At 47.9% G+C, this 23,689-nt stretch overlaps 1 protein-coding gene across 2 annotated transcripts in view; it reads left to right on the forward strand.

The window, feature by feature from the left end:
• jag2b (jagged canonical Notch ligand 2b) overlaps positions 1-23,689 on the forward strand; it is a 37,512-nt gene that overhangs the window by 11,258 nt on the left and 2,565 nt on the right. The window contains exons 3-25 of one of the 2 annotated variants that reach the window (XM_076167490.1): positions 5,183-5,237; positions 8,241-8,498; positions 9,063-9,123; positions 11,574-11,704; positions 12,933-13,052; positions 13,187-13,300; positions 13,549-13,662; positions 15,305-15,418; positions 15,868-15,914; positions 16,001-16,174; positions 18,360-18,522; positions 18,672-18,833; positions 18,915-19,028; positions 19,127-19,240; positions 19,357-19,470; positions 19,617-19,733; positions 19,874-19,901; positions 20,674-20,759; positions 21,384-21,497; positions 21,605-21,720; positions 22,242-22,502; positions 22,602-22,733; positions 23,044-23,194. In XM_076167490.1, coding sequence (XP_076023605.1) covers positions 5,183-5,237; positions 8,241-8,498; positions 9,063-9,123; positions 11,574-11,704; positions 12,933-13,052; positions 13,187-13,300; positions 13,549-13,662; positions 15,305-15,418; positions 15,868-15,914; positions 16,001-16,174; positions 18,360-18,522; positions 18,672-18,833; positions 18,915-19,028; positions 19,127-19,240; positions 19,357-19,470; positions 19,617-19,733; positions 19,874-19,901; positions 20,674-20,759; positions 21,384-21,497; positions 21,605-21,720; positions 22,242-22,502; positions 22,602-22,733; positions 23,044-23,194 — 2,860 coding nt within the window. The remainder of the gene's footprint in view (positions 1-5,182; positions 5,238-8,240; positions 8,499-9,062; positions 9,124-11,573; positions 11,705-12,932; positions 13,053-13,186; positions 13,301-13,548; positions 13,663-15,304; positions 15,419-15,867; positions 15,915-16,000; positions 16,175-18,359; positions 18,523-18,671; positions 18,834-18,914; positions 19,029-19,126; positions 19,241-19,356; positions 19,471-19,616; positions 19,734-19,873; positions 19,902-20,673; positions 20,760-21,383; positions 21,498-21,604; positions 21,721-22,241; positions 22,503-22,601; positions 22,734-23,043; positions 23,195-23,689) is intronic. The other variant, XM_076167497.1, reaches the window with a different exon arrangement.

Here is a 23,689-nt window from a genome sequence, read left to right on the forward strand (position 1 = left end):
TCACGTGTGCAAATTGGCTGTTGAAATCTGCTCACGTTTTAACCCTTTGCTACGTGCAAATGGGATGAATGAATTTGCAGACACTGTCCTTCCTGTGTGTCTGTGTTTGTGGAGAAAGGTCTGCAGACGGGGTGAGATGATTTAGGGTTTTGGCCTAGTGTTCATGTAGTCAGGCAATGACTGAGTCAGGGAGGTAGATCTGGAGCTGGAGCTTCTCCGTCTGCGTTTGGGAGATGCTTGTTGATGCATGTTCGTGTTGATTAGTGGGTTTCAGGCCTTGACATTATTATGTCTGGTATGAAGCAGAAAGCTACACAGGTGGGAGTGAAAGTTGGATAGCTGCAATTGGGAGTTATTAAATACATTTTGGACTTGTGAAATCCTGCAAAGTTGGTGGAACATCTGCAGGGAATATTACCACTGGAGGTCTGATTCTGCTTTGATGGACAGGGAGAGATTTGTATTTGAAGCACACTTGAGGAAGAGGTGCTTCAAAGGAGGACGTCCACCCCTGTATCATGAATCGTCTCTGGTTGTTCACTCAGAGGGGGTCTGGCAAAGAGTCAATAGGGGCTATTAATTCTGCTGCCAATGCAATCAGAATATTGATTATTCAAGTTAAATTCAGGCAACGACGATCTATGATGCTGATGAACATTTGGTTTGAGCGTCTCTGTTTCCTTCCTTCCTGTTCCGGCTGGAGCTGCATAAACTCAACCCAAGTGAAATAAAAAGCTGGGATTGACATCACAGATTAATGAAGATTACGTGTAGCGATTACCAGCCACGGGATGAATCATGATGACCTCATGTCTCGCGGAGGGCAATAAATCAGGGGCTGTCAGGGAACGGTCCCCAAGGAGCTGGGAACAGGGGGGTGCAGTCGGTAGTGGACATTCAGGTCACCCCTCAATGACATTTGGAGTCGCTCCTGATAACAGAGAATGTTTAACCAAGCATTTTGTTTTGTATTTTTGCAGTTAATCAAAAATCTATATCAGTCATTGTGCACTTTTTGATTAGGGACTAAATGTGCAGTTTTCATATTTTTGCTGGATGGATTCAGATAAAAGTTACCAAGCATATTTGTGCACCTTTGGTCAAACATTCATACTGTTTAATGGCAATGTCCTCACTTTCTTTGTCTCTGTGTTTTGTCTCTCTTTACTAACTATAAAAGTCAATCAAATCAATAAGAAAACTAACTACATTTCTCTATGAAACTGTTAAACCCTTACACACAGATACAGTCTTTACTCTCCCCAGGGGAAAGAAATGAGTCCATCAACCCTCTGATCTACAATGCGGACATACCCCCTCCATTGATCCTGAATCGCAGGCTGACTGGGATCTGCCATAGGATTAGCCACCAGGCTCGGCGCTCACATTCTTTGTATTCTTAGAATGCAGACGCACACTGGCCCACATGCACTCGCATACACCAGGCTGACCCCTCTTTTGAGCCAGAAGCGTGCAGATCCATGCTTAGTGACCCCAGCCTGCCCCAGCTTCCACTTCCCACTGCCTCCTCCCTGTTCCCTGTCCTTCTCTTCTAAATCGCCACCTTCTAGCCCCCCGTCTTCACTTATCCATCCGTCCCTCAGCTAGTGTGGGAACCTATACCTGTGCCTCTCCCAGACGTCTCCTTATCCTCTGTCCTGAGCCTTCACATGCACGGCCTTGTTTGATGAGGTCAAATCACTCTGGGGTTCGTCCCCTTTCAGAGTCATTACGTCATCAGTGCATGTGACACAAATGCATTTATTTTTTTTCAAACCATGTCCTCCTCCTTGTCTTGAAATGTGGGATTTCTCTAAGTAAATCCTCTAATCCATAAGGGGAAGGGCTGGGTCGGGTTTGGAGGTTTGTCTGAAGAGTATTAGAAGTATTCGTCATGGTATCGCAAGTATTTATTTTGTAGGAATGGAATGGTGATAGTTGTTGTTTTTTGAGTTTGACAGTATTTATTAGTCAGGTGTTAAGATTGGGACTTGTGTGAAAACCAGTTGCCATGTTCCCTGATTTCAAACATTGGACTGTCTGGACTCGCTAGCACACATGCTGACACTAATTTTCCTTGTGCTGACGGTGTCTCTTCATGCACAATGGTTTTGATTGGGATGGGGGTGAGTTACGGTGTTGGGACAAGGGTCTTTGTTCAGTAGCCTTTCCCCCTTCCCTCCCCCACTCCTCCCCTTTATCCCCCTACCCATCCATCTATCTTGTTCCAGCCATTTGGGCAGCTGTCACTTAATCCAGCTAATCACAGACTGGGATGGTCTGTGGGAAACCAGGCTAGTCCATGGGCTTTGCTCAAACCCCGACACCCATGGACACGGGGGACTATTTAGCAGAGCGTTTACAACATGCAGGAATGTGCACTTGCCCGGATTTCAAGCACATGGCAAACTCAAAAGGTGCAGGGGCGTAATTTGGGCAACAGCTCTGTATTTGAGCTTGGATAAGGATTTCCCCGATGATGGTACATGACTAAATAGTCACCGCATGCAGACACAACACTGTCTCATTCCCAGATGTGCGTCATTTAAGATTCCCCCGTCTAGCGCTTCGTTCCCAGTCGTGTGTCATCTCCCTCTCTCCGTCTCCCATGCATTGGCATACGTACACACCCACCCACATGCTCAGACTGGAGCAAGCCAGCCCAATGTATTGTGGGGGGAGGGGGGGGATGGGTGGAAAGGTCAGAAGCCAAAGCTACGTGTCGTGGGATGATCCATGTTCATGTCAAATAATCCATCTTTGAGGCTGCATCTGTTGTAGCGTCTGCGGGTCGGGGCGGGTATGGCGGCGCTGTCGTCGGCGGCAGCAGCAGCGCGACCGTCGCCGGCAGACCCGCCTGCCTTCACCCTCCCACCCCAGAGACGGAACTGTTGGCCTTCTTCTCTCCCTTACATCGCCCCTCTTCCTCTTCTTTCCTTCTCAGCTTCCAGTCAGAACCGTATCGCTCCCCGGCAATCTGTTTTTTAGACTTTTCTCTAGTTAAGGTCTTTAGGCTACCATCTTGTACAGCTGCACTCGTATGGCCAAACACTGACCCGAGCCCTTGAGCTCACCCTACCCTGTTATCTTCCATCCCCTTCTCCTCTCACCCACAGTCTTCCACAATAACACCCCCCTCCCTCCCCTTCTTCCCGCCACCACCCACAGCCAGACAAGCTTGTTTAATCCCACAGCCCAGCAGCGACCAGCCTACCAGCTTGTTTGTCCCCCAGATCAACAACACAGACACACATACACACACACACACACACACACACACACACACATATTTTACAGTGCCCCTCCCTGTCATTCTTTGTTCTTGCATCATTCCGACATCTAAAAGTTCCTCAAAAGTACGGACCTCCTACTTCTATTCCAGCAGTCCCAGGCCAACATGCTATCAGTGACATTACAGTAGAGGTCACAGGCAGTCACACCATGGCTACTACAACTGTCACTGGTGGTGACGTAATGAGTGCTATTTAGGTCAGCTGGTTGCCTAGCAGTGTGCCCTGCAGCACACCAGCTAGATTACTCCTGTGATGCTGGTTAGCTTGGTCAGTTTCCATCTGTGTGTGTGTGTGTTTGTGTGTGTGTGTGTGTGTGGCCAAACTAGTGACAACTGTACAAAATGCAGTTTTCGCTGTATTGCAAACAATTAGGAGGAAGGAGGGAGGATTCCTTTTTAAATATGATTTGACATTGATAGAAATGTAAAATGGGAAATTGGCCAAATTTGCATCTGAATGCAATTTATATATAAAGGAATAAATGAATTTATTGCTGTGAGTAATTTGAATGTGTGGTTTGTTGTAGGTTGCACTAGTAGGAGTCATGATGATGCATCAGGAGCTGATGTGATTTAGGCTCACATGTCTTAACTACAGAAATAGGTTTATTGCTCAATATCCAAACTGCTGTGACCAAAGCTGGGCTCAAACAAAGCTATTTTGTCAGTGGTGAATGAGTATAAACAGTGAGCATCAGTGACGTGGTGTAATGCAGATGGCACAGTTTAACACATTCTGACCACCCGAGGGGAAAGCCTAATGATTTTGCAGTGCTTCGTCCCATTCTGTCTTTATTGGTTCTCACATTTCATTTCCTTCTGTATGCGGCATTTATTCACACTGCAGCAAGAGAACGTTGATTTTTATGTCGTTCTCACTGGTGAATTGTAAAAGCATAACTTGGTGCGAAACGAGATAATCCCCTTAGCCTCTGATTTACCTGGCAGTGTGACAGCCAAGGACAAAGCCAGGCAGAGTTCATCTCCCACAGCTAAAATTGGCAAAGTCACCTTCTTATTGTTCATCGTTGCAAACAGACAGAAAAGTGATCAATGGTCCATGTCGGTTTAATTAAAGAAGACTTTCAATCATGTAAATTCCTTAATTTTGTGTCTAGAATAAAACCCTACACAGCTGTTTCCTGAGAACTGAGATTGAGAACCATAATCTAGCTAACCAAGCTATCTTGCTAGCTAATTACAAATTGTGCAAGTTTTAGATAATAACGGCCAAGATTTTTCAAGGACGAGGTTTCCTGGGCTGCAGGTCCTACTGTGAAATTAAGCAAGCATGTTGACTCCTGTTAAGAACTACCGAGTGAGCAGGGAAGGAATTCAGAAAGTCCTTGATTTTTCAAAAGATCGAACAAATAGACAGTAAAATCTCTGCCCGAACTCCCTCCGAGTCCAGTCAGGCAGTCTGAATCTTGGCCTCTCCCTCCGTTTTACTTGAGGCATCTCGCAAAACATTGGGTTTCATTGGCTGCGTAACTCAAGCACACCTCCAGGCAGCCGTGCCAAGTTACATACGAGACTTGGTAGTAGCAGTGGAATTGATTTCTGCATCGTCTCCATAGTAGTAGAGTTGGCTGAAGGAATACTGCAGATGATACCATAGACACAATGTGAGTGTGAGTCTTTTTGCTGCTTTGCACAACCTTGCTTGGCTAAAAACAATCGATTATGATGAATGGCATTAATTGCTAGAACCAATCACAGCCTCCCAGGTCATATCAGCTGGCATATTGGTGTAGATGAGTGAATGTTTCTCTTCCTCAAAAGACGTCTGCAACTATCTTAGACTTGTGTTGGGACAGAGAGGAAAGAAGTGTACCTTGTCCAACATTTCTGACTTTCCCTGACGTGTTTCCTGTTTATCTCCCTCTACAGCGCTCATACACACTGATTGTAGAGGCCTGGGACTGGGACAACAGCACACAAAAAGGTAAGTGTTCACTCACTCACATCCTACTGCTTGGGGTCTTTAGAACAACTCCTGAGGGAGACGGGATTATGTGGATATTGGTACTGGTTGTCTGTGATTGATTGAAACAAGCATGATATTTGGAAAAAAATGAAACATTTAATGCCTTAATCACAGAATAACCAAAGTAACCTAAAACATACTGAATGTAGTTTATTGAACTTGTGCGGGTTGAATTCACGTTATCAACCTCTTACCTGGTGAGGCGTTCAAAGACACCTCATATGGAATACAAGGCCCGGTTCTTCTGGGCCGTGTTGGCTCTGGTCGTCGGTGCTGACCAGCTGTATCCTGTTTTCCTTCTGGTTATGTCCGCTGTGGACTCCTGTACGGCCCTCTTTTCCCGTCTGAGCAGTAGTCTAGTCTGGGAGGAAGAAGACCAATTGAGCAGCGCAGGATTATAATGTCTGCGTGTGTGTGTGTGTGTGGGGGGGGGGCTTTGATCTGTGGAGACAGTGGCACCTTTGATGAGTCCCTTATACGTTTCCATGCATGCAACGGTTCATGTGAAGGCATTTATCTGTCTGTTGCAATGTCCTGTGACAAACCTTATTGATATGAGGTCATTGCATCCTGTTTTGTCCATAACATCAAAGCACTTCCACTTGCAGGAATGCAGACAATGGACAAGAAATAGATTTTGACATCACAGCTTTGATTAGACGATTGCAACCCAACCCCCTCCTTTCTTCTGACTCGTGTTCTTCGCCCAAACTACTTTATATAGACAGATTTTTATATTTTTACCAAGATGATCCAGCAAATGTACCCAGCAGCACTTTATGTTGGAATGTAGATGGAGGGAAGTTGGGGGGAAAAACCGCAATTTGAAGCTCAGCCAAATTAGATGAAGTCTGTGTCGCATACTATTAGTGTTTAAATGCTTAAGTCATAACCATCCGCTGACTTCAACCTTGATGTCATGGGTTCACGAAAGACAAATTTGGGGAACAAATGCCCCTTTCAGCCTTCCATGGACGAGCGCAAGGGAAGCCTCAAGGAGACGGTTAGTGAGCCATTGCTGCCTCTGCCTGGCAGGATGTGAGGGACACCTGAGATATGGGGCAGCTGGGTAGAGTAGGGTGGAGTGGGGGGGGGGTCGCACTTTGATGTCATTGATATTGGAATGGCCAGTAAATGTTTGATGTAAAGGAATTGAGGAAAAATGGACCCTGGAGCACCTTCATACTAGCCTGACAGACAGGGTGTCCTCTATTCATAAGACCAGTCAGCTTTAGGTCAACATACAGTAATCCATCAGGGTGTGGACGGGATGTCCGTGTTTCTCTGATAAGTAAACTCAGAAAACCTTGGTTGCCTTTTCCATCTCCATTTTTGAGTTTAAGGCAGTTTTCTTAACAAGCACAGCCTGAATCTCCAATCTCCTGTGTGTCACGGTCGCCAACGTTGTAGTAATTGAATGTGACGGGGTTTGTCCAGACATGAGGACAATGGGTCTAAGTTAAGCACAATGATGTAGAACTCAACGATGGATAATGAGAATCAAGAATACAGGCCTGAGGTGTAATTTGGTGTTAATGCATCGCCTAAATGTCTTTATGGGGACCACAAATCAAATTGTTTCATTTAAAAGACAATGTTAGAATTCTGGCCACCTGTTCTATTGAGTTTTACACGACTCATTCATCAGATCCATCAGAAAAGTTGACATGCAGGGACAAAGAAACCAAGAATCAGATTGAATGATCGATTGGTTGATTGATTTTGACACAACTTAAACGGATCTGAGCTGAAAGAAATGGTCAAATTCATTGCCGGAGCAAAAAGCGTTGCCGTGGCCTGAGTCAGCACATGCTTCACATCTCGTTCTACGTAAGAGCCCAGCGGTGAACTGGTCTGTCTGTGAGATTCCTCTCCTCCACCGTCATGTCCTACGATGTGGTCCCCCCCCCCACCCCCCCACCCCCTGTGTCCTCAGGAAAGGCAGCCGGCTGTTTTCCTTGTGTTTATCGAGCAGGAAGTGGAGTGGACTGGACGGCCACATTTAGTGTTTAGACACGGTGGTAGCAGGGCCCAGCTCGGGCCCGGAGCCCATTGTTCTCTATCTGGAAACTGCCGGGGGTTATTTCTGTTATTGTTGCTTAATTCTGTCTGACATTGTGTCGTTCTCAACAGAGGAAGGTGTGTGTGTGTGTGTGTGTGTGTGTGTGTGTGCGCGTGTGTGTGTGTTCCTGTCCGTTCCTGCATGTTCACTTGAAATTTCTATGGTCCGAAGGAGTCCAAAGCGAGGGAGAAAGAGGAAATCGCTGGCCCCTATTTCCACAGTGATTGTTTGCCAGTTTTCGATCCCACTGTGATAAAGATTGCTTTCTTAGTGGAATCTGGCGCTCCAGTACGTCCCCACAGAGGGAAACTGTGTTTAATGTTTGCGTGCTACAGACTAAATGGTGGCAACAGCCGACCAAAAGCGGAATGACAAAAGCAAAAGACAAAACCCCAACGGCTCTGACATTTGTGTTATTGCCAGAAAATGCATTTTGGAGACAATGAATTTCAAACACACACACTCACTCACTCACTCACTCACTCACTCACTCACAAATCACAAATCATGAGCTCAAGTCCCATGTCAAGATGCCTTGGAATGCACTGCTGTCACCTCCCAAAATGAAATCTCACCAGTTGATGTTGTTGTTGGGTTTCTCCTTATTTTGGTTCATGATAACGTTGATTGTTTCTGAAATAAAGGATTCTTGGTAACTATAAAGATGTTACGCAATGTAGGAAAACGGGAGCTTTGAGACTTTATGGTCCCATTGACTGGCCGCCCCCCTAACTTCTCACTCCCAGTGGTCTTTTCATTTGTCTTGTGTGTGTGGGCGTATGCCAGTTGTAGAAGAATTCATGGCTAAGACACGAGTTGAAACGGGGAAGCGTGAAATCTTGGTTCCGTCTTCTAATCGGAACGTCCTGTAATCGGCTTTCGTCTCCTTTTTCTTTCAGACGAGAAGGACCTGCTCATTGAACGCAGCACGCAAACCAACATGATCAACCCCGGCGAACACTGGCAGAAGATCGTGCACGACGGGCCGGTGGCTCGCCTCGTGTACCGCATCCGCTTGCGCTGCGACGAAAACTACTACAGCTTCAAGTGCAACAAGCTGTGCGTCCCGCGAGACGACTACTTCGGCCACTACCGCTGCGAGCAGTCGGGGAACCAGGTTTGCCTGGAGGGCTGGATGGGCAAAGAATGCACGACGGGTGAGTTTGGGGGGGAAATGTCTCGTCTCCTATTAGGACCTTGTGATTGCCAGAAATGAATTTGTGGAGTTATACTGATGTCGCCCCGGTGTCCTTAAATCATGGTGAACGACAAAAGTGTGGGCAAAGGTGAATTGCATGTATGTGGGTGGGTAGGAGAGGGAGGCCTCAATAAATCACCCAGCTGACCTTAGAAGACGAAGGGTGAAAGGAGGGGGGGTTGAGGGAAAGGGACGGGGTTTGTTTTTAAGAGGGGGGGTGGTGTCGTACATGCAGGCTATAAAATCGTCCCCTACTCCACCCTGCCCCCCCCGCCCCAGTCAAGGCGCCCATGTATTCTCGCGTCTTGTCGCACATGTTAGAATGATGGCAAACAAATGAGCTTCTACTCCTCCCTATTTTCAGTTTTGCCGCCTCCATTCTTCTGTCTCTGTCTTGCTATCCCTCTCTCTCTCTTTGTGTGTGTGTGTGTGTGCGCGTTCCCCTTTTAAAGAAATTGTCACGCTATGTGTCCACTTTTAAATGTTTTTTTCTTTCTCTCTCTCTCTCTCTCTCTCTTCTCAGCAATCTGCAGGCAAGGCTGCGACCTGATAAATGGCGGCTGCTCCGTCCCGGGGACATGCACGTAAGATTAGCGGCACATTCTGTTCCGCTTTCATATTCCGACATGTGATCGTTCAGGGATCTGCATTTGTTTTGAAGTTCCTCCTCTATTCTAGGGATGATAAATGAGTCTGCATGTTGTCATATTGTGCACAAGTTATTGTTTATTGCCGGCTAAAGTTGAGTAAAGTGATGTAATTACCCTCAATAAGGATAGAAGATGAAACCTTTGTGGTGTCGGGATTAATCTGGATTTAGGGCCAATAAGAGGAGGAAGTGTTGCTCTGGACTTTAAAGCGTCAAAGAGAAAAGAGCGATGGATCTCAGGACACCTGCTTGAGCACCTTCCTTTGTGGAGGCCGGCCGGCTTTCCCCGTCCCCTATGGTCCAGCGCGGTTCATAAGAAAAAGGGCAACGCCGCCTGCCTTCCTGTATTTTTAGCCGTCGAAATCCTCCGCAGAATACCAACCGTCTCATCCGCCCTCTGTGGCTCGGATGGAGGAAAGGGGAGTTATCGCTGTGTAAATTTGACCACTGTAAACGTGCCGGGAATTGTCATATCCCCTCCTCATCCGCATTGCAGTCCTCCTTGTAGGGCTTGCGGGCAGGAAAGGAAATGAATATCCCACTGTGCTGCGTTCGGTTCCCAAAAGTGGAAATGGCAGTTTGATAAAGTGACGTATCGTCGCCCCCTCAGGTCTCCACACTTCCAGGATATGGTACATCCTGTCATCACTTGCACTCCCCCTCACACACCCACACACACAGACACCGGATAGACGATCACTTCCCTCCCATCATCAGGAAAAGGACTGGCTCCAAGCCGAGGAAGAAGGGACGACCACTTCTAGGAAACGGACTCGGATGTGTTTAGCGGCGGCTGAGCTGAACTGCAGATTTGCGATTTGGAGTTCAGGGGTCGGGGCAGAATCACGAGACTCGCCACTCCACCGGTTTATTTTTATTTCGGAAACACTTAAAACAGAAAACCAGGTGCAGCATTTCACAGATCCTCAAACTTCATGAAGGAAAACGAAAGTAAGAGCAAAGACATCTGGTTTTCAAGCAGAAGGAGCAGATGGGCTTTGTCATTCTTTCATGCACCATAGAAACACAATTATGGATGCAGTCCCTTCCTCAGATAGGCCAATAGTGCCCTGCAAGACCTACAGTACAGGGATGCGTGACCCCAGCGTGACTCCGCTGAGATTTTCCGAGATGTCAAAGTCTCAACTCAAGAGGATTGCTGACATGAATGGAAGACGTTTTACATTCCTGTACTGGCACGCATGAAGCACAGGCCTTAGGTTAGTGACTAACCTTAGAAAGCTGCTATCAAATCCCATATATTATTCTCTCCTTTCATTCTATTCAATTGGTCTGAGCGTGGCGGCTTCCATGCCCGACAGTAAAGCCACACAAAAGCTACTGCTCCTGTGTTATTACAGTGGCGCATTGAGGAGTTTTATTAGCATTCAAATAGACTTGTTCTGACATTGTGAGAGGCTTGTCATCTCCAGAAATCACTTAGGTAAGCGCTGCAACACATTTTTCATCACGCTTGACAGGTGGAGGCACGGCGCTTCTGAGCTGGATTCTGGCATCTGTTGCAAAACTTCACTGAGGAGATTCACGCCTGCACCCATGTTGATTGAGGACTCATTAGATACAGCAAATGTAGCCAAGAATTAAACCACAGACTGTCTCCTGATAGCTTTAAGCTTAATGAAAGTTTGAAAAGGCTGCAGCTTCCTTGCCAGTGTCTTGTCGGTGTGTGCGGCCACCATCGCCGTCTGGCCCTCTCAAGCAAATCCTGTGTGGTGGCAGAAGCATGGCAGGTATGCCCCAGATGCCCAACCCCTCCAACCTGAGCGTGGCGGCGCTTTTCTGAAAAGGCCTCGTCTCCCAGAGAGGCAGCGGTGCCGTCTGCAGGACGGCGCGGACTCAAAATAGCAGTCAATTGACAAGACAGCTGGTTCCACGACAACACAGCCTTGGAATAGCAGCGCGCTGTCGTGGATGCTGCGGCCGCGTGCACACACACACACTGTGTACACACACACACACCGTGTACACACAGTCGTCTCCGGTCGCTCGCTCCTCAGAAGCACCATACCACCCTCGTAGCCCCCCCCCCCTCCAGGACTCCAGCACGGGAGCCCCCTGGAAGTATTCTTAACCCCTCCTGCCCTGGAATGTCACCCTTCACTAAGATTAGTTGGCAGGAGGGCTTGGGATCGGTTGATTCAAGAGTGGATATTAGATGAGTTTCCACTGTAGGGAGGTCGCAGTCGAGGGGCTGGCAGGCTTCCCCCGTTTGTCCCGGGCAGCTTGCAGCATCTCCTGCTTCCTTATGTGGGTTTAAGTTGAATAGTGAAAGACGGGAATCCAATCTTTCCATTTTTCTCTTTACTCGGTGCTTGTGATGTGATGCAAAGACTAAAATCTCTAAACTTTTGGTCCTGTGTGCAGTTGTAAGTACGGCTGGCAGGGACAATTCTGTGACGACTGCGTGCTTTACCCCGGGTGTGTCCACGGGACCTGCAAAAAACCCTGGCAATGCAACTGCGAGAAGAACTGGGGAGGCCTGCTGTGTGACAAAGGTATGCAAATGTTCCCTTCATCGCCTCCTGCCTGCAGAATTCCCTGGCGCGGCCTCGTCCTCTCATCACGCACGTCCCCCTGAGCTACATTTGTCTGTAATTAAAAGTAATAAGTCAACCAATAATTTAGAGGGCAGAGATGCAACCAAATCAGCAGCAGTAAATCTTAATATGAAACACAGTGGTGATGATGATTATGATTACAGTTGCGTCATTTAAATTCAGAAGTGGATTGAAATGCAAATTACGGAGATTGTTCCAAAAATTCCAAGCTCCTGATGAAAATTGCTGATCATGATAACTATAACTATTCATCATCAGCCGTGGATGATTTTGTGCAAGAAAACACTCAACACACCTAAAACATTTTTGAAAAGATGATTTACTGTCATTTTTTTTATTTCCAAGGTTGATTTTCCTGTATGTTTGCATTCACATTTCACATCAAAACACTATCTTCAAACTCCATACAGTACAATGAGCCAACCCCAGTATGCACCTCCATGTTGGGCCCAAATTGCCGCCCATTCTCTCCGGCAGGAGAATGGTGTCTGGATAGTTTTACAGGCCGTGTGACCCGAGCAGCAGCAGGAAGACACTCGATCCCCCCGCGTCCCTTCGTCAGCGAGGGCTCTTCAGGGGATGAGAATGGTCCTAAGATCCCCAGTGGAGACAGATCCCTGCTCATTTATTTACCAGCCTTTAGGGTGACCTGGCCCGCAGCCCTAAGGATGGCGTGCGGGGGTGGAGTTTCCTTTTGTTTTTGCAGGTAAAAGAGAGAAAAATGGATGGCAGATCATAGAAATAAGATCAGCTGGAATGCATAGGAAACAGGGAAAAATGACACAAACTCTCTCAGCTCTTGCGTTTGAGTTGTTCCACCTTCTCAGTATCAGTAATAGCTGGTTGTGTAATGCAGTGCAGCACTGCGTGTGAAAAACACTGCACTTCCTGTCAGAGCGGAGACAGCTGCTGCTCGATACAGAAGACTGAGACGAGCTTCCAGGCACCAAACGGGAGAAACGAGGCAAAAGAGCTGTCTAACGGCGTGCGTCCAATTAAGCCTGGAAACACACCTGCACGTCCATAAGTTTGCCCTAAAAGTTTGAAAGTGTTTGTGTGTGTGTATAGACACCCTGATGTTGATCAAAGTGAGTGAAGTGAAAGTCAAACTATCAAGGCGTAGATGTGAAAACGGCTCGTCTGATCCTTCCTGCTCCTCCTCCAGATCTCAACTACTGCGGGCGCCACCAGCCGTGTATCAATGGCGGAACCTGCATCAACAGTGAACCGGATGAATACAAATGCGCCTGTCCACAGGGCTACTCTGGAAAGACCTGTCACATAGGTGAGGAAGAAGAAGAAGTAGGAGCTTACTGGTGGGCCGACGGTCCATTGAGGTTGAGGTGTTTTTGAAGGGTAACCGTATCTTCCGTAACATTCTACTTTCCGTGTTGTTCCCTCGTCTCCTCTCTCCGTCAGCTGACCATGCCTGCGTTTCCGATCCTTGCGCCAACGGCGGTACATGCCACGAAGTTACCGCAGGGTTCGAGTGCCAGTGTCCGCCTGGCTGGGACGGCCCAACCTGTGCTAACGGTGAGTACCTGAACCGCTCTCTGATTTCCCCTCTTGTATTTCAATCGTCTGTGCTCTTGATCATCTTTACAGTTGTACAGGTTTTGCCAACTTCCTCCTTTTTCCACCCCTCAATGTGTGTGTATATACCTGTTTGGGAAGGGGTGGAGGGTGGGAGAGGTGCAGAAAAACATTTTACCGTCGAGTGCCTTTCTGTAAGCCATCAATCATTCCTCATAATGCAGAGACTCGCTGTTACTTTCTCTCAGATTTGGACGAGTGTGCCTCCAGCCCGTGTGCTCATGGTGGAACTTGTATCGACCTGGCGAACAGCTTTGAGTGTGTATGCCCCCCACAGTGGGAAGGAAAGACCTGCCAGATAGGTGAGACTTTAAACCCACTATGTTCTCATGTGCAACAATACTGCAAATTATTCCCAAATTCCAGAACCTTCCAGTGTTCTTAGTGCAAAAGAAAACTTGAAATTCTTGGACATTCTTTGACGCTCTGGATAACTATTTTGGGATTAGAGAATAGTCACCCGGCAACACTGCAAGCTGTCAATATGGTGGACAGGCTGGCAGCTGCACACAACCCGGCCTTCATTTTCTCAATGGCTTCATGGGTCGCGTGTCGACGGCCAGCAGTTTGTTTGTCGCCGGCGGTGGAATTTGCTTCTGCGTCACTCTCATCCCGACAAGAGGACGTGAGCGGCGTGATGCCAGGAAACGGATTACGACCGGTAAACAAAGTTGGGGTGCGCGGGGGTTGGAGGGGAGGGGGGGGGGAGAGGGAGAGAGAGGGGGGGGGGGGGGGTGAAGGCAGGAAAGAGATCCCAGCAGTACGATCTCATCTTACCAGCTTACAGCTCAGTTTACAGGCAGCAATTGCCCTCCTGTGTTACCTGGCGATTGGTTTGTGTGTGTGTGTGTGTGTGGGCGTGTGTGTGTTCATGCATGAGAGTGTTGGGTTTCAGAGAGAAGACAGGTGTGTGAGTGAGCACAGCAGGACTCCCTGGGGACTTGCTGCTATGCTTTTTATGTGTGTGTGTGGGGGGGGGGGGGGGGGGGCGCGTGTGTGTGCGGAAGTGGAAATTGTCACGTGTCACCTGTTTCTCTGATGCTTTTAATAGGTTGATTTGGAGTTTAGCAATAGGAATTTGCAGTCAACGCAACAATTCCATATCAACTGCATAGCAATTTCATGTATTTGTGTTGTTGATGACATCATTATGTGTAACCGATCTTCTTACAGATAAAGTTAGATATTGAAATGCAACTCTCTTGTTTTGCTCACCAAAAGCCATCAATACCACAGAGTTAATGTCATTTGCCAAGTAGTTCTAAGTTATATTACGAGCTGTCGTCCTTCACCGAGGCCTCAGTTGTGCTTTAAAAAGAAGAAAGCATGAAGTAGTGTCCACATCGGAAAGTCATCGTGTTTATACCTGTTGAGAAATCAAAGGTGTGTTATAAAAGCCCGTCGTCATGGAGAGGGGAGAGGCTGCTTACAGGAATTCTGCATCTTCTACCTCTTTGTAATCTGGCTGCGATGAATCATAGGTCAATAAATAAAAGGGGGGAACGCTTTGATGGAAGAGTTATTGAGAGACTGGAACCCAACCTCCTCGCACGCATGCACGTAGACGCATCTATGCATAATCACTGCATGCGTGACGTTACCTGTTTTGGAATGCTGCACATTTTGTGGACTTTCAGACGTGATCGTGATCATCTGGCGCTTCTGATTGAAGTAAACTTGAGCCTCCACTGTGGTTTACTGTATAACCAGCTTACAGAGGAGCATCTGTGTGGGCTGCAGGCTCCACACTCGGTTGATGCACTGTAAAGCTCCCAGATGAATGTTTTTGACTGGATTATGTATCCAAACTAATTCACTCTAGCAAAGTGTTCAATTTTGCACCTGCGGGGGCTCTGGATGTTGGATTTCAGGTGTCTTTCCTTCCTTTTTGCCTCTTGTGCTTGTTGATGGACTGGGGTCTGCTTCTTCCTCCTGCCTTCACAGATGCAGACGAGTGTGCAGGAAGGCCCTGCGTGCACGCTCACTCTTGCAAAAATTTGATTGGTGGATATCTCTGCAACTGTTTTCCGGGATGGTCCGGGCAAAACTGTGACATCAGTCAGTATTTTGTCGTCAATTTTCCTTCCCTGCATCTCTTCTCTCCTCCTACTCCTCCTCCCGCTGGCAGCTTCCTCTCTGGCTCCTCTCATCAGCTCCTCACTCTCTCGCCTTCCGGACACACAACACAAGTGTGGTTTTAGCGTCTCTCTCTCCTCACATCCTGTCTCATCTTGGCAAGCTGAAGTTCCTCCACTGTAACTGTTGGTGCATGCTCTGTTCCTCTCTCTGGATCCTGTGCATGCCCAGTTAGAATCTACACAACGACTTTCTGGCACTTTACCGACTTAACCAGCTTTTTCTTCTTCCAATTTAGACTTAATCCGTGCACATCACCAGCTTCAGATTGAACTTTACACCGGCTGGGTGATCTGACCCAAGATTTTAATTGCCACATGAAATCGTTTGCGTTCTTGCTCATGTTTGTTTTCCGCCTGTTTGCTCTTCAGATATGAATGGTTGCCATGGACAGTGCCAGAATGGAGCAACATGCAAGGTACGGAAAGGTTCCATCTCACAGGTTATCACATCCACATGCGACCGTGACTCTTCAGCACCTCAACTCATTGTCTTCTTCTTAAGGAGGGTCTGAGGATCTACCACTGCCAGTGCCCTCCAGGTTTCGTGGGCAGTCACTGTGAAATCCAGAGGAACAAGTGTGACAGCAGACCGTGCCAGAACGGCGGCCATTGCCACGTAGTGTTGGGCGGCTTCGTGTGTGAATGCGCGGCGCAGTTCTCCGGGAAGCTGTGCGAGGTGAGTCATGATCTCACGGGTTTCCCTGTTGGATGCTTATGGATGCAGAGATCCGAGGTGATGATCTGTGTGTTCATCTGAGGCTGAGGCACTTGCATGACTGAGCAGTAATTGGAACGTGCAGTGATTTGAAAACACATACATAATTTGTGTACGCACACACACACACACACACACACACACACACACACACACACACACACACACACACACACACACACACACACACACACACACACACACACATACACACTTGCTACTACTAATACTACTAGATGATTGAAGAAAATATTAAAATATTAATGAGATAAGTTTGATATTTATTCTGGGGGAAATAATGTTAATATTGCGTAATAAATATAATCATAGATTAATCGACTAATCAAAAAAATAATCTGTAGATTAATCGTTAAAACAGTAATCGCTAGGTGCAGCCCTACTCAACTTAATTTTAGTAATTTTTTTATAGTTTCTTCCTAATGATTATTGTGACTCTATGTTGTCCCTCAGTGTGCTTGCTGCAGTCTTGTTTTCAAAGTGGCTCTTTCAAGTAAATGTAAGTTAGCAGTGAGGAAACTGACACTCCAGTTCTTCTCCTGGGCCCTGAATGGAGGACATTGCTGGTCAGGAGCCAATCCTGATTTAGCAGCTCCACTATAAATATGAGCCTGCCTGAATGAGGCGACGCTGGACTGCAACTCGAAAACCTTTTGATGCTTGCTATGGCACGGAGTACATTCCTCTACTCCAGTGGCAAAGCGGTGACGCTGGAGGCATCATATTTCTCTGATTAGTATTTATTGCGGCATTTTCCATCTCTGATATGAAAGGTGTTCTCTGCCTTCCTGTCAAATAGAGTGTTCTCATCTCTTCAGATGGGTCTCATCTTGATCTCATTAGACCCACGGAGGAAGTTTAGTACGTCGGAGCACAAGTCTATTCAAGCAAAAACATTTTTTTCCCCACCCTAACACAAATTTCTTCAACATTAGCGTACAGTGATCAATAGAAAAGATCATATTTGACGTATTACAGGCAGATCAGAGGGTTCTTTATTCCAGATCCAGATTGATATCTGGTTTGGATGCTGTACAGCAGCAAAGTATGGGTAGAAACATGCAACAACCTCTGCTATGAAGCGGAGAGTATGCTGATTCAGCACAGTTTTGACGTACAGTTACAGCAGTAGAACAGTGTTTTCCTTCTCTTCACGCCAGCATTTTAAAACAAGGACATATTGTATCTGCTTGTTTGTTTCTTCGTATCATGCAGCTAATATCTGATGATATTATGAGACGATGTCACCCTCTTCTCCCCTGGTGAAGCAGCAACATGCCGGGTTACAGTCAGACAAGAAAGTTCTAAACTGTTTCCTGCAAAAGCATCAAATTGAATAATTGCGGCGGTCGTACAGTCACATATTATAGTTATAGTCTGTTGATGTATAGACGCTCTTGCTTTCAGATGATAGGATAGAATAAATGTATCGGGCTCTGACACTTGAGGTAAAATAAACTGTGTGTTAGCAGACTTCACACACCTTGTTGCGCCACTCGCTCTCCCTCGCTCAGCTCCTTAAATGGCGAGACGATGAGTCCCACAGTTTATGCACAGCTTGTTTCTGTTAACACAAACTGGGACGTTTTCACTCCGACCCCTCATATTGGAGCCTGTAGAAATGGCAGAAGATGAGATCAGGGCTTCTCCTTGGCTTCATTCATCGCCCCTGACATTATCACATTCACCCCTAATGATGTTGGATCAGAGTCAGAATTTGTCCCGACTCTTCCTCCTGTCACAGAATCATCAAGTGAGATTAAGCAAGGCAGCGATGTAACACCAAACAGGGTGGATTCCCTTGATGAGCTTAGGGAAAGTTTCGGAGGCTTACTTTGCTTGTCCGCTTACTTTCAATTTGACCTGAACGCTGACAGGCACTTGAGCCCACGCTAAGCTGCTCACCCACACAGTGTTTCACTCTCCTTTCCTCATCCTTCTCACCACCTACAAGGTCGTGGTTTGCTCATTTCGCTTTGTGGTTGCGATAGAACACATTTGGGACTGGGACATGACTCGACTCGGTCGGGTCCAACAATTTTTACTGCTGCAGGTCTTTGCTTTGCGTGTCAATACTTCTAAAGGAAGGGATTGAAGCGTGCCTTCTTCTTCTCCTTCGTCTCCACAGGTCCCCAGCTGGTCTCCCTCAGATCCTTGCGATCCAAACCCTTGTCAGAACGAGGCCAAGTGTCACAGTATGACCCACGACTTCTACTGTGCTTGTCCCGAAGGCTACGAGGGAAAGAACTGCGAGGAGCTCAAGGATCACTGCCAAACCACTCCGTGTCAAGGTGACTGTAACACCAATGTAGAACGGAACAGAACAGACACAATCCTAACCAGCTGGGAAAACAAATCATCACACGATATCTAATAACTCTCGCTGTAAGGCATGCCAAGCAGAGAGTCTGAACTGTGGTTTCTTTTTTATCTCGCCCAGCGATTGACAGCTGCACCATCGCCGTAGCGACCAACGACTCGGCAGGAGTGCGGCACATCTCCTCCAACGTGTGCGGCCCGCGGGGAAGCTGCATTAGCCAGCCGGGGGGCAACTTCACCTGCGTCTGCGACCCGGGATTCAGCGGCATCTACTGTCATGAGAGTACGTAGAGGCCTTCCCGATGGAGCTCAACATCCCTCCCTGCAGGCCCTCTTATCTTATCTTCTTATTTTACTTTATTAGATATTAACGACTGCATCAGCAACCCCTGTGGAAACGGGGGCACATGCATCGACGGGGTGAACTCCTTCCAGTGCTTCTGCCCCGACGGCTGGGAAGGACGACTGTGCGACCTCAGTGAGTCCCCCCCGGTTATATAACCAAGGATGAGGCAAGAGTACAGCATAGAATGTATAGCTTAAACCCCTCCTCCCCCGCTGCTGTCTCTCCTTCAGACGTCAACGAGTGCAGGCACAACCCATGCAAGAACGGCGGCCGCTGCGTCGACCTCGTCAACGACTTTTACTGCGAGTGCGCCGACAACTGGAAGGGCAAGACCTGCCATTCCCGTGAGTTATGGCAGCTGGTGTGTTTATGTGCGTGTTTACGTACGCGGCGGTAGCTTGTACGACCGGTCTAAGGGCTGCTGTGTGTTTGTGTTTGTGTGTGTGGGTGTGTTATCTAGGTGAGAGCCAGTGTGATGCCACCACCTGCAGTAACGGGGGCACCTGCTACGATCACGGGGACGCCTTCCGCTGTGCCTGCGCCCCTGGGTGGGGAGGGAACACGTGCAACACAGGTGAGGTGGCCTCATCTTCAAATTAGTGTCGGGGCAATAGGAAGAGTGACTATGTTGTTGTCGTTCTTGTTGTTGTCTGGCCTCAATGTTAATTCAGTGCAGCACCGCCCTGATCTTTTCCTCTCATGTTTCCTCCTGCCTCACAGCCAAGAACAGCACCTGCGCCTCCGGTCCGTGTTCCAACGGCGGGACGTGCGTAGGAGGAGGAGACGCCTTCACCTGCATCTGCAAAGACGGCTGGGAAGGGCCCACCTGCGCACAGAGTCAGTCTCCTACCGCCATTTATACCGTCTATAATGCCGTTAAAGCTGCCAGATTGAAGAAGCGGAGACTTGACTTCAGTGTTTTGTGACAGAAAATCACATTTTGAACTCATAAATCTGTTTTGTTTCTCCTTCGACAGATACAAACGACTGCATCTCCCGCCCGTGGTATGTAACATCTCCTCCCACACACACACACACACACACACACACACACACACACACACACACACACACACACACACACACACACACACACACACACACACACACACACACACACACACACACACACATATAAACACTCTTGTGGCGTGGCTCAACCTTTCCCCCTCTTTTCTCCGCGTCTCCTGCCTCTCTCGTCTGACCCACTTCACGCAGGCCTCGCCGGGGTGAAGGGGCTGCGGTTGAAAGGGATGGAAGTCGTCCCTAAATCAAGCCTCAAAGGGGGGACGTCTCTCAGAGGACAGGGAGGACGGAGGGGAGGGAGGGCGGTGTTGAATAGGAAAGGGAGAGGTGGGAGTTTTGGGGGGGACGGACAAGAGTCCCACCTACCCCGTGGTGAATGTAGGTGGGGGGGCGGAATAGTGGGGGGGGGGGGGGGGGTACTTGTCCATTCTTACCGTGCGACCTGAGGGGGAACGAGGCTTTGAGGAGGAATGGAATAGAGGCATGATGAGAGGAGGGAAGGGGAGGGTCTGGACACGCCTATTAGCATCTGAAAGGTGGAGGCTTGTATTGATGAGTTGAATTGAGCCTTGTGACCCCCACCACATGCACACACACGCACACACACACACACACTCTCTCTGGCTCGCTCGCTCACACACCCACATGCACACACACACACACACACGGCGCTCTTTGTTGCAGCTGGATGGGACACGGCTCTTGTTCGGCCTTATTTTAATCATTTTTTAATCTCTCCTTCCTCTCGCAGCTACAATGGCGGTATCTGTGTGGACGGGGTCAACTGGTTCCGCTGCGAGTGCGCTCCCGGTTTCGCCGGACCGGACTGCCGAATCAGTGAGTTTGCAACCATGACCATGTAACACACAATTATGGCTTTTGATGGGAGCAAGGGGGGGGGAACCCAGAACAAAACCGTTTAAAGTCCAGATCCTGATGTGGCAACCTTTAATTCTTCACTCACAAAAGACCCTGATGTAGCCATGGCAACACAGTATGGTTAAAGGGATGGATACATGAAGGGAGGGGAGGGCCTGAGAAGAGGAGAGGCATGCATTGACACCTAAATGCCAGACCAGGACACCTCCCTCTGTCCTTTCTCCTTGGTCCCTTTAACGCCTCGGGGGCCAAAGGTCATCCCTCCTCCATACTCACACGGTCGCACACACACACACACACACACACACACACACACACACACACACACACACACACACACACACACACACAAGACAAATTACCCGCTGACCCCAAAATTCTTCGGCCCTTTTGTTTTGGCTGGACGGCGTTCACCTTTCTGCCCACAGCTCGGATCTGCCAAATGTGTCGCTGTGCGGCGGATTGGACGCTGATCAGATTGGACTTCTGCACTTACAGATGTTAAAATGAAATGTGGCTGTTATTGCGGTCTCTTTGGTGCTGTCCAGACTAAAGTTGATGTCCATTTTCCCCGCTGCATAGACATCAACGAGTGCCAGTCGTCGCCCTGCTCCTACGGCGCCACTTGTGTCGACGAGATCAACGGTTTCCGCTGCATTTGTCCACTCGGAAGAACAGGACCCAGATGCCAAGAGTGTAAGTATCTCTACATCATTCTCTCGTTAATTAATGGACTTTCTGGTCAACTACAAACCGTCAGCTGCATGTGTTTGATAAACTTCTGTGTGTGTGTGTGTGTGTAGTCATAGGCATTGGAAAGGCTTGTCGCTATGCAGGATTGCAGTTTCCTCATGGCAGCCGCTGGGAGGAGGAATGCAACAGTTGCAGCTGCACCAATGGCAAAGTGTCCTGCACCAAGGTAACGTGGCACCTCACCAACACAACGCCGTCAAATCATATCCTGCTCTTCACTAAAGTGTCCAAATACCTCCAGCTCCTCTTCCTGCTGTGTTTTCAGACCTGCACTTTGGTTACTTTGGTTCTAATCCTTGGTTTCATACAAAATTCCAAGCAAACCTAAACACGGTATACAAATGTAGTCGTCATTTGGGAAATATAGCAAACAAAATGGCAGTGGAATGCTAAATTGAACTTCAAGACCTCTGGGAAACTCCATGTTAATTTGTGTCACAACCTTTCTCCCAGCATCCGTTTGATTGATGAAACGAACCCTAATCTGATTTAACTGGTCAAAGCCTGGTATGTGTGAGAGCTCCCCAGCTCTCTCATACCTCACCTGACCCTCATGCTACAGTGGATGCACTGTGTGTGTTCCCAGGCACTGGTCGGGTAGAGAACGCTGCCATTTCCTGTTTGGTCAGAGTCGTGAGGTTTTCTTTACATGCGGTGAACATTGTCACCTTTTTTTTTTTGGTCCAGGTGCTGTGTGGTCGTAGTCCCTGCCGGCTGCCGCAGTCGGGCCAGGACCAGAAGCAGCATCTCACCTGTCCAGCTGGACAAGAGTGTGTGCAGCACAGTTACCTCACCTGCTTCTCCCCCCCATGCCATCAGTGGGGGGTCTGTTCCATGTCCGGACCCTCGCCTCCTCAAATCACCACCAAGTGCCAACCGAACAGTGGGCATCTGGACAACAGTTGTGCGCGCATAACTCTGATTTTCGACAAAGACAAAGTCCCAGCAGTGAGTCAGGTCTTTGATATGATTCATTGAGGTGCGGGGGTTTTCTTTGCCCTAGTCATGGAACAGTCATCGATACGTGTGCGATGTGTTTCACCTCAGGGAACAACGGTGGAGAATATCTGCTACGAGCTGAGGTATCTTCCTGACACCCGAAGTCTGGCTGAAGACCGCACCCTTCTCCTGCTCTGTGACCTGTCTCATTCCAATCAGGATGCAGTGGAGGTGGCTATAGTAAGTGGAGCCTCTCTTAGTTCTTATTTCACTCTCTCTAGTTGGGATTGGGATCTAATATTGGAGAGAAAATGCAAAGAAGCTGCTGGTTCTATGCCAGTGTGTTGGACTGTGGAAGCGGTTCTTATTATCTTATTTCCATACAGATTTTTATTATTACAGATTATTTTCCCGTCCAATGTTATGCACACACACACAGGTGGTAATAAGAGTAATTGATAATATCTTGATCAGATGTTCAGATGCTCTTAGACAACTTTAATGCCTGTTAATGGATATCTAAGTCTCATCTCTCTGCTTTGGTTCTTAGTCTTTCCAGCCGGAGGAGCTGCCTGACCACAGCCTGGTCCAAGAGGCGGCCAGCACCATTGTGGGCACCTTGTCCAAGCGCCACAACAGCACCATAATGCTGGCAGTCATTGAGGTCAAAGTGGAAACGCAGGTCATGCCCCCTTCAGTCGGTGAGTAATAATTAACAAAGGTGTCCCGCAAGGATTTGTCATGGGTCCTATCCTGATGGGAATCCTGATGAATGGTTCCTCGCTACTGATGTGTAAAACAGAAACCTACTCTTGGACAATTATTAACTCTCACATTCACATTGTCACTTTGTGATGTTCGGGGCATCCCAGAGTTATTTTAGAGTTTATATTCGCTCTCAAAATGACTGAATAGCCACCAAAGGAAAATAGATCCATCCTTTTATTTCATGATGATTTTCTACTCGGTCCTTGGCGTGGGAAAAGTGTTTGACTGTTGGTGTGTTGGGTAATGTGCTTCTAGAATAATCACTTCCACCCTTAAAATTATATAAAATGTTGTTGCTGGAGGTCAACAACACACCAGCCCACGATTTCCTCAACACCCGAAGTGCGTTGGCAGCATTTGCAGGGGCTGGCACAGAGAATCCTAAACATCATTTATAGGAATGTTTCACAGAAACTGCAGTTCAGAAC

This window comes from Genypterus blacodes, unplaced genomic scaffold (assembly GCF_046128005.1).
Source record: "Genypterus blacodes isolate CSIRO-AG114 ecotype Tasmania unplaced genomic scaffold, CSIRO-AGI_Gbla_v1 ptg000013l_1, whole genome shotgun sequence".
NCBI classification, from domain to species: domain Eukaryota; kingdom Metazoa; phylum Chordata; class Actinopteri; order Ophidiiformes; family Ophidiidae; genus Genypterus; species Genypterus blacodes.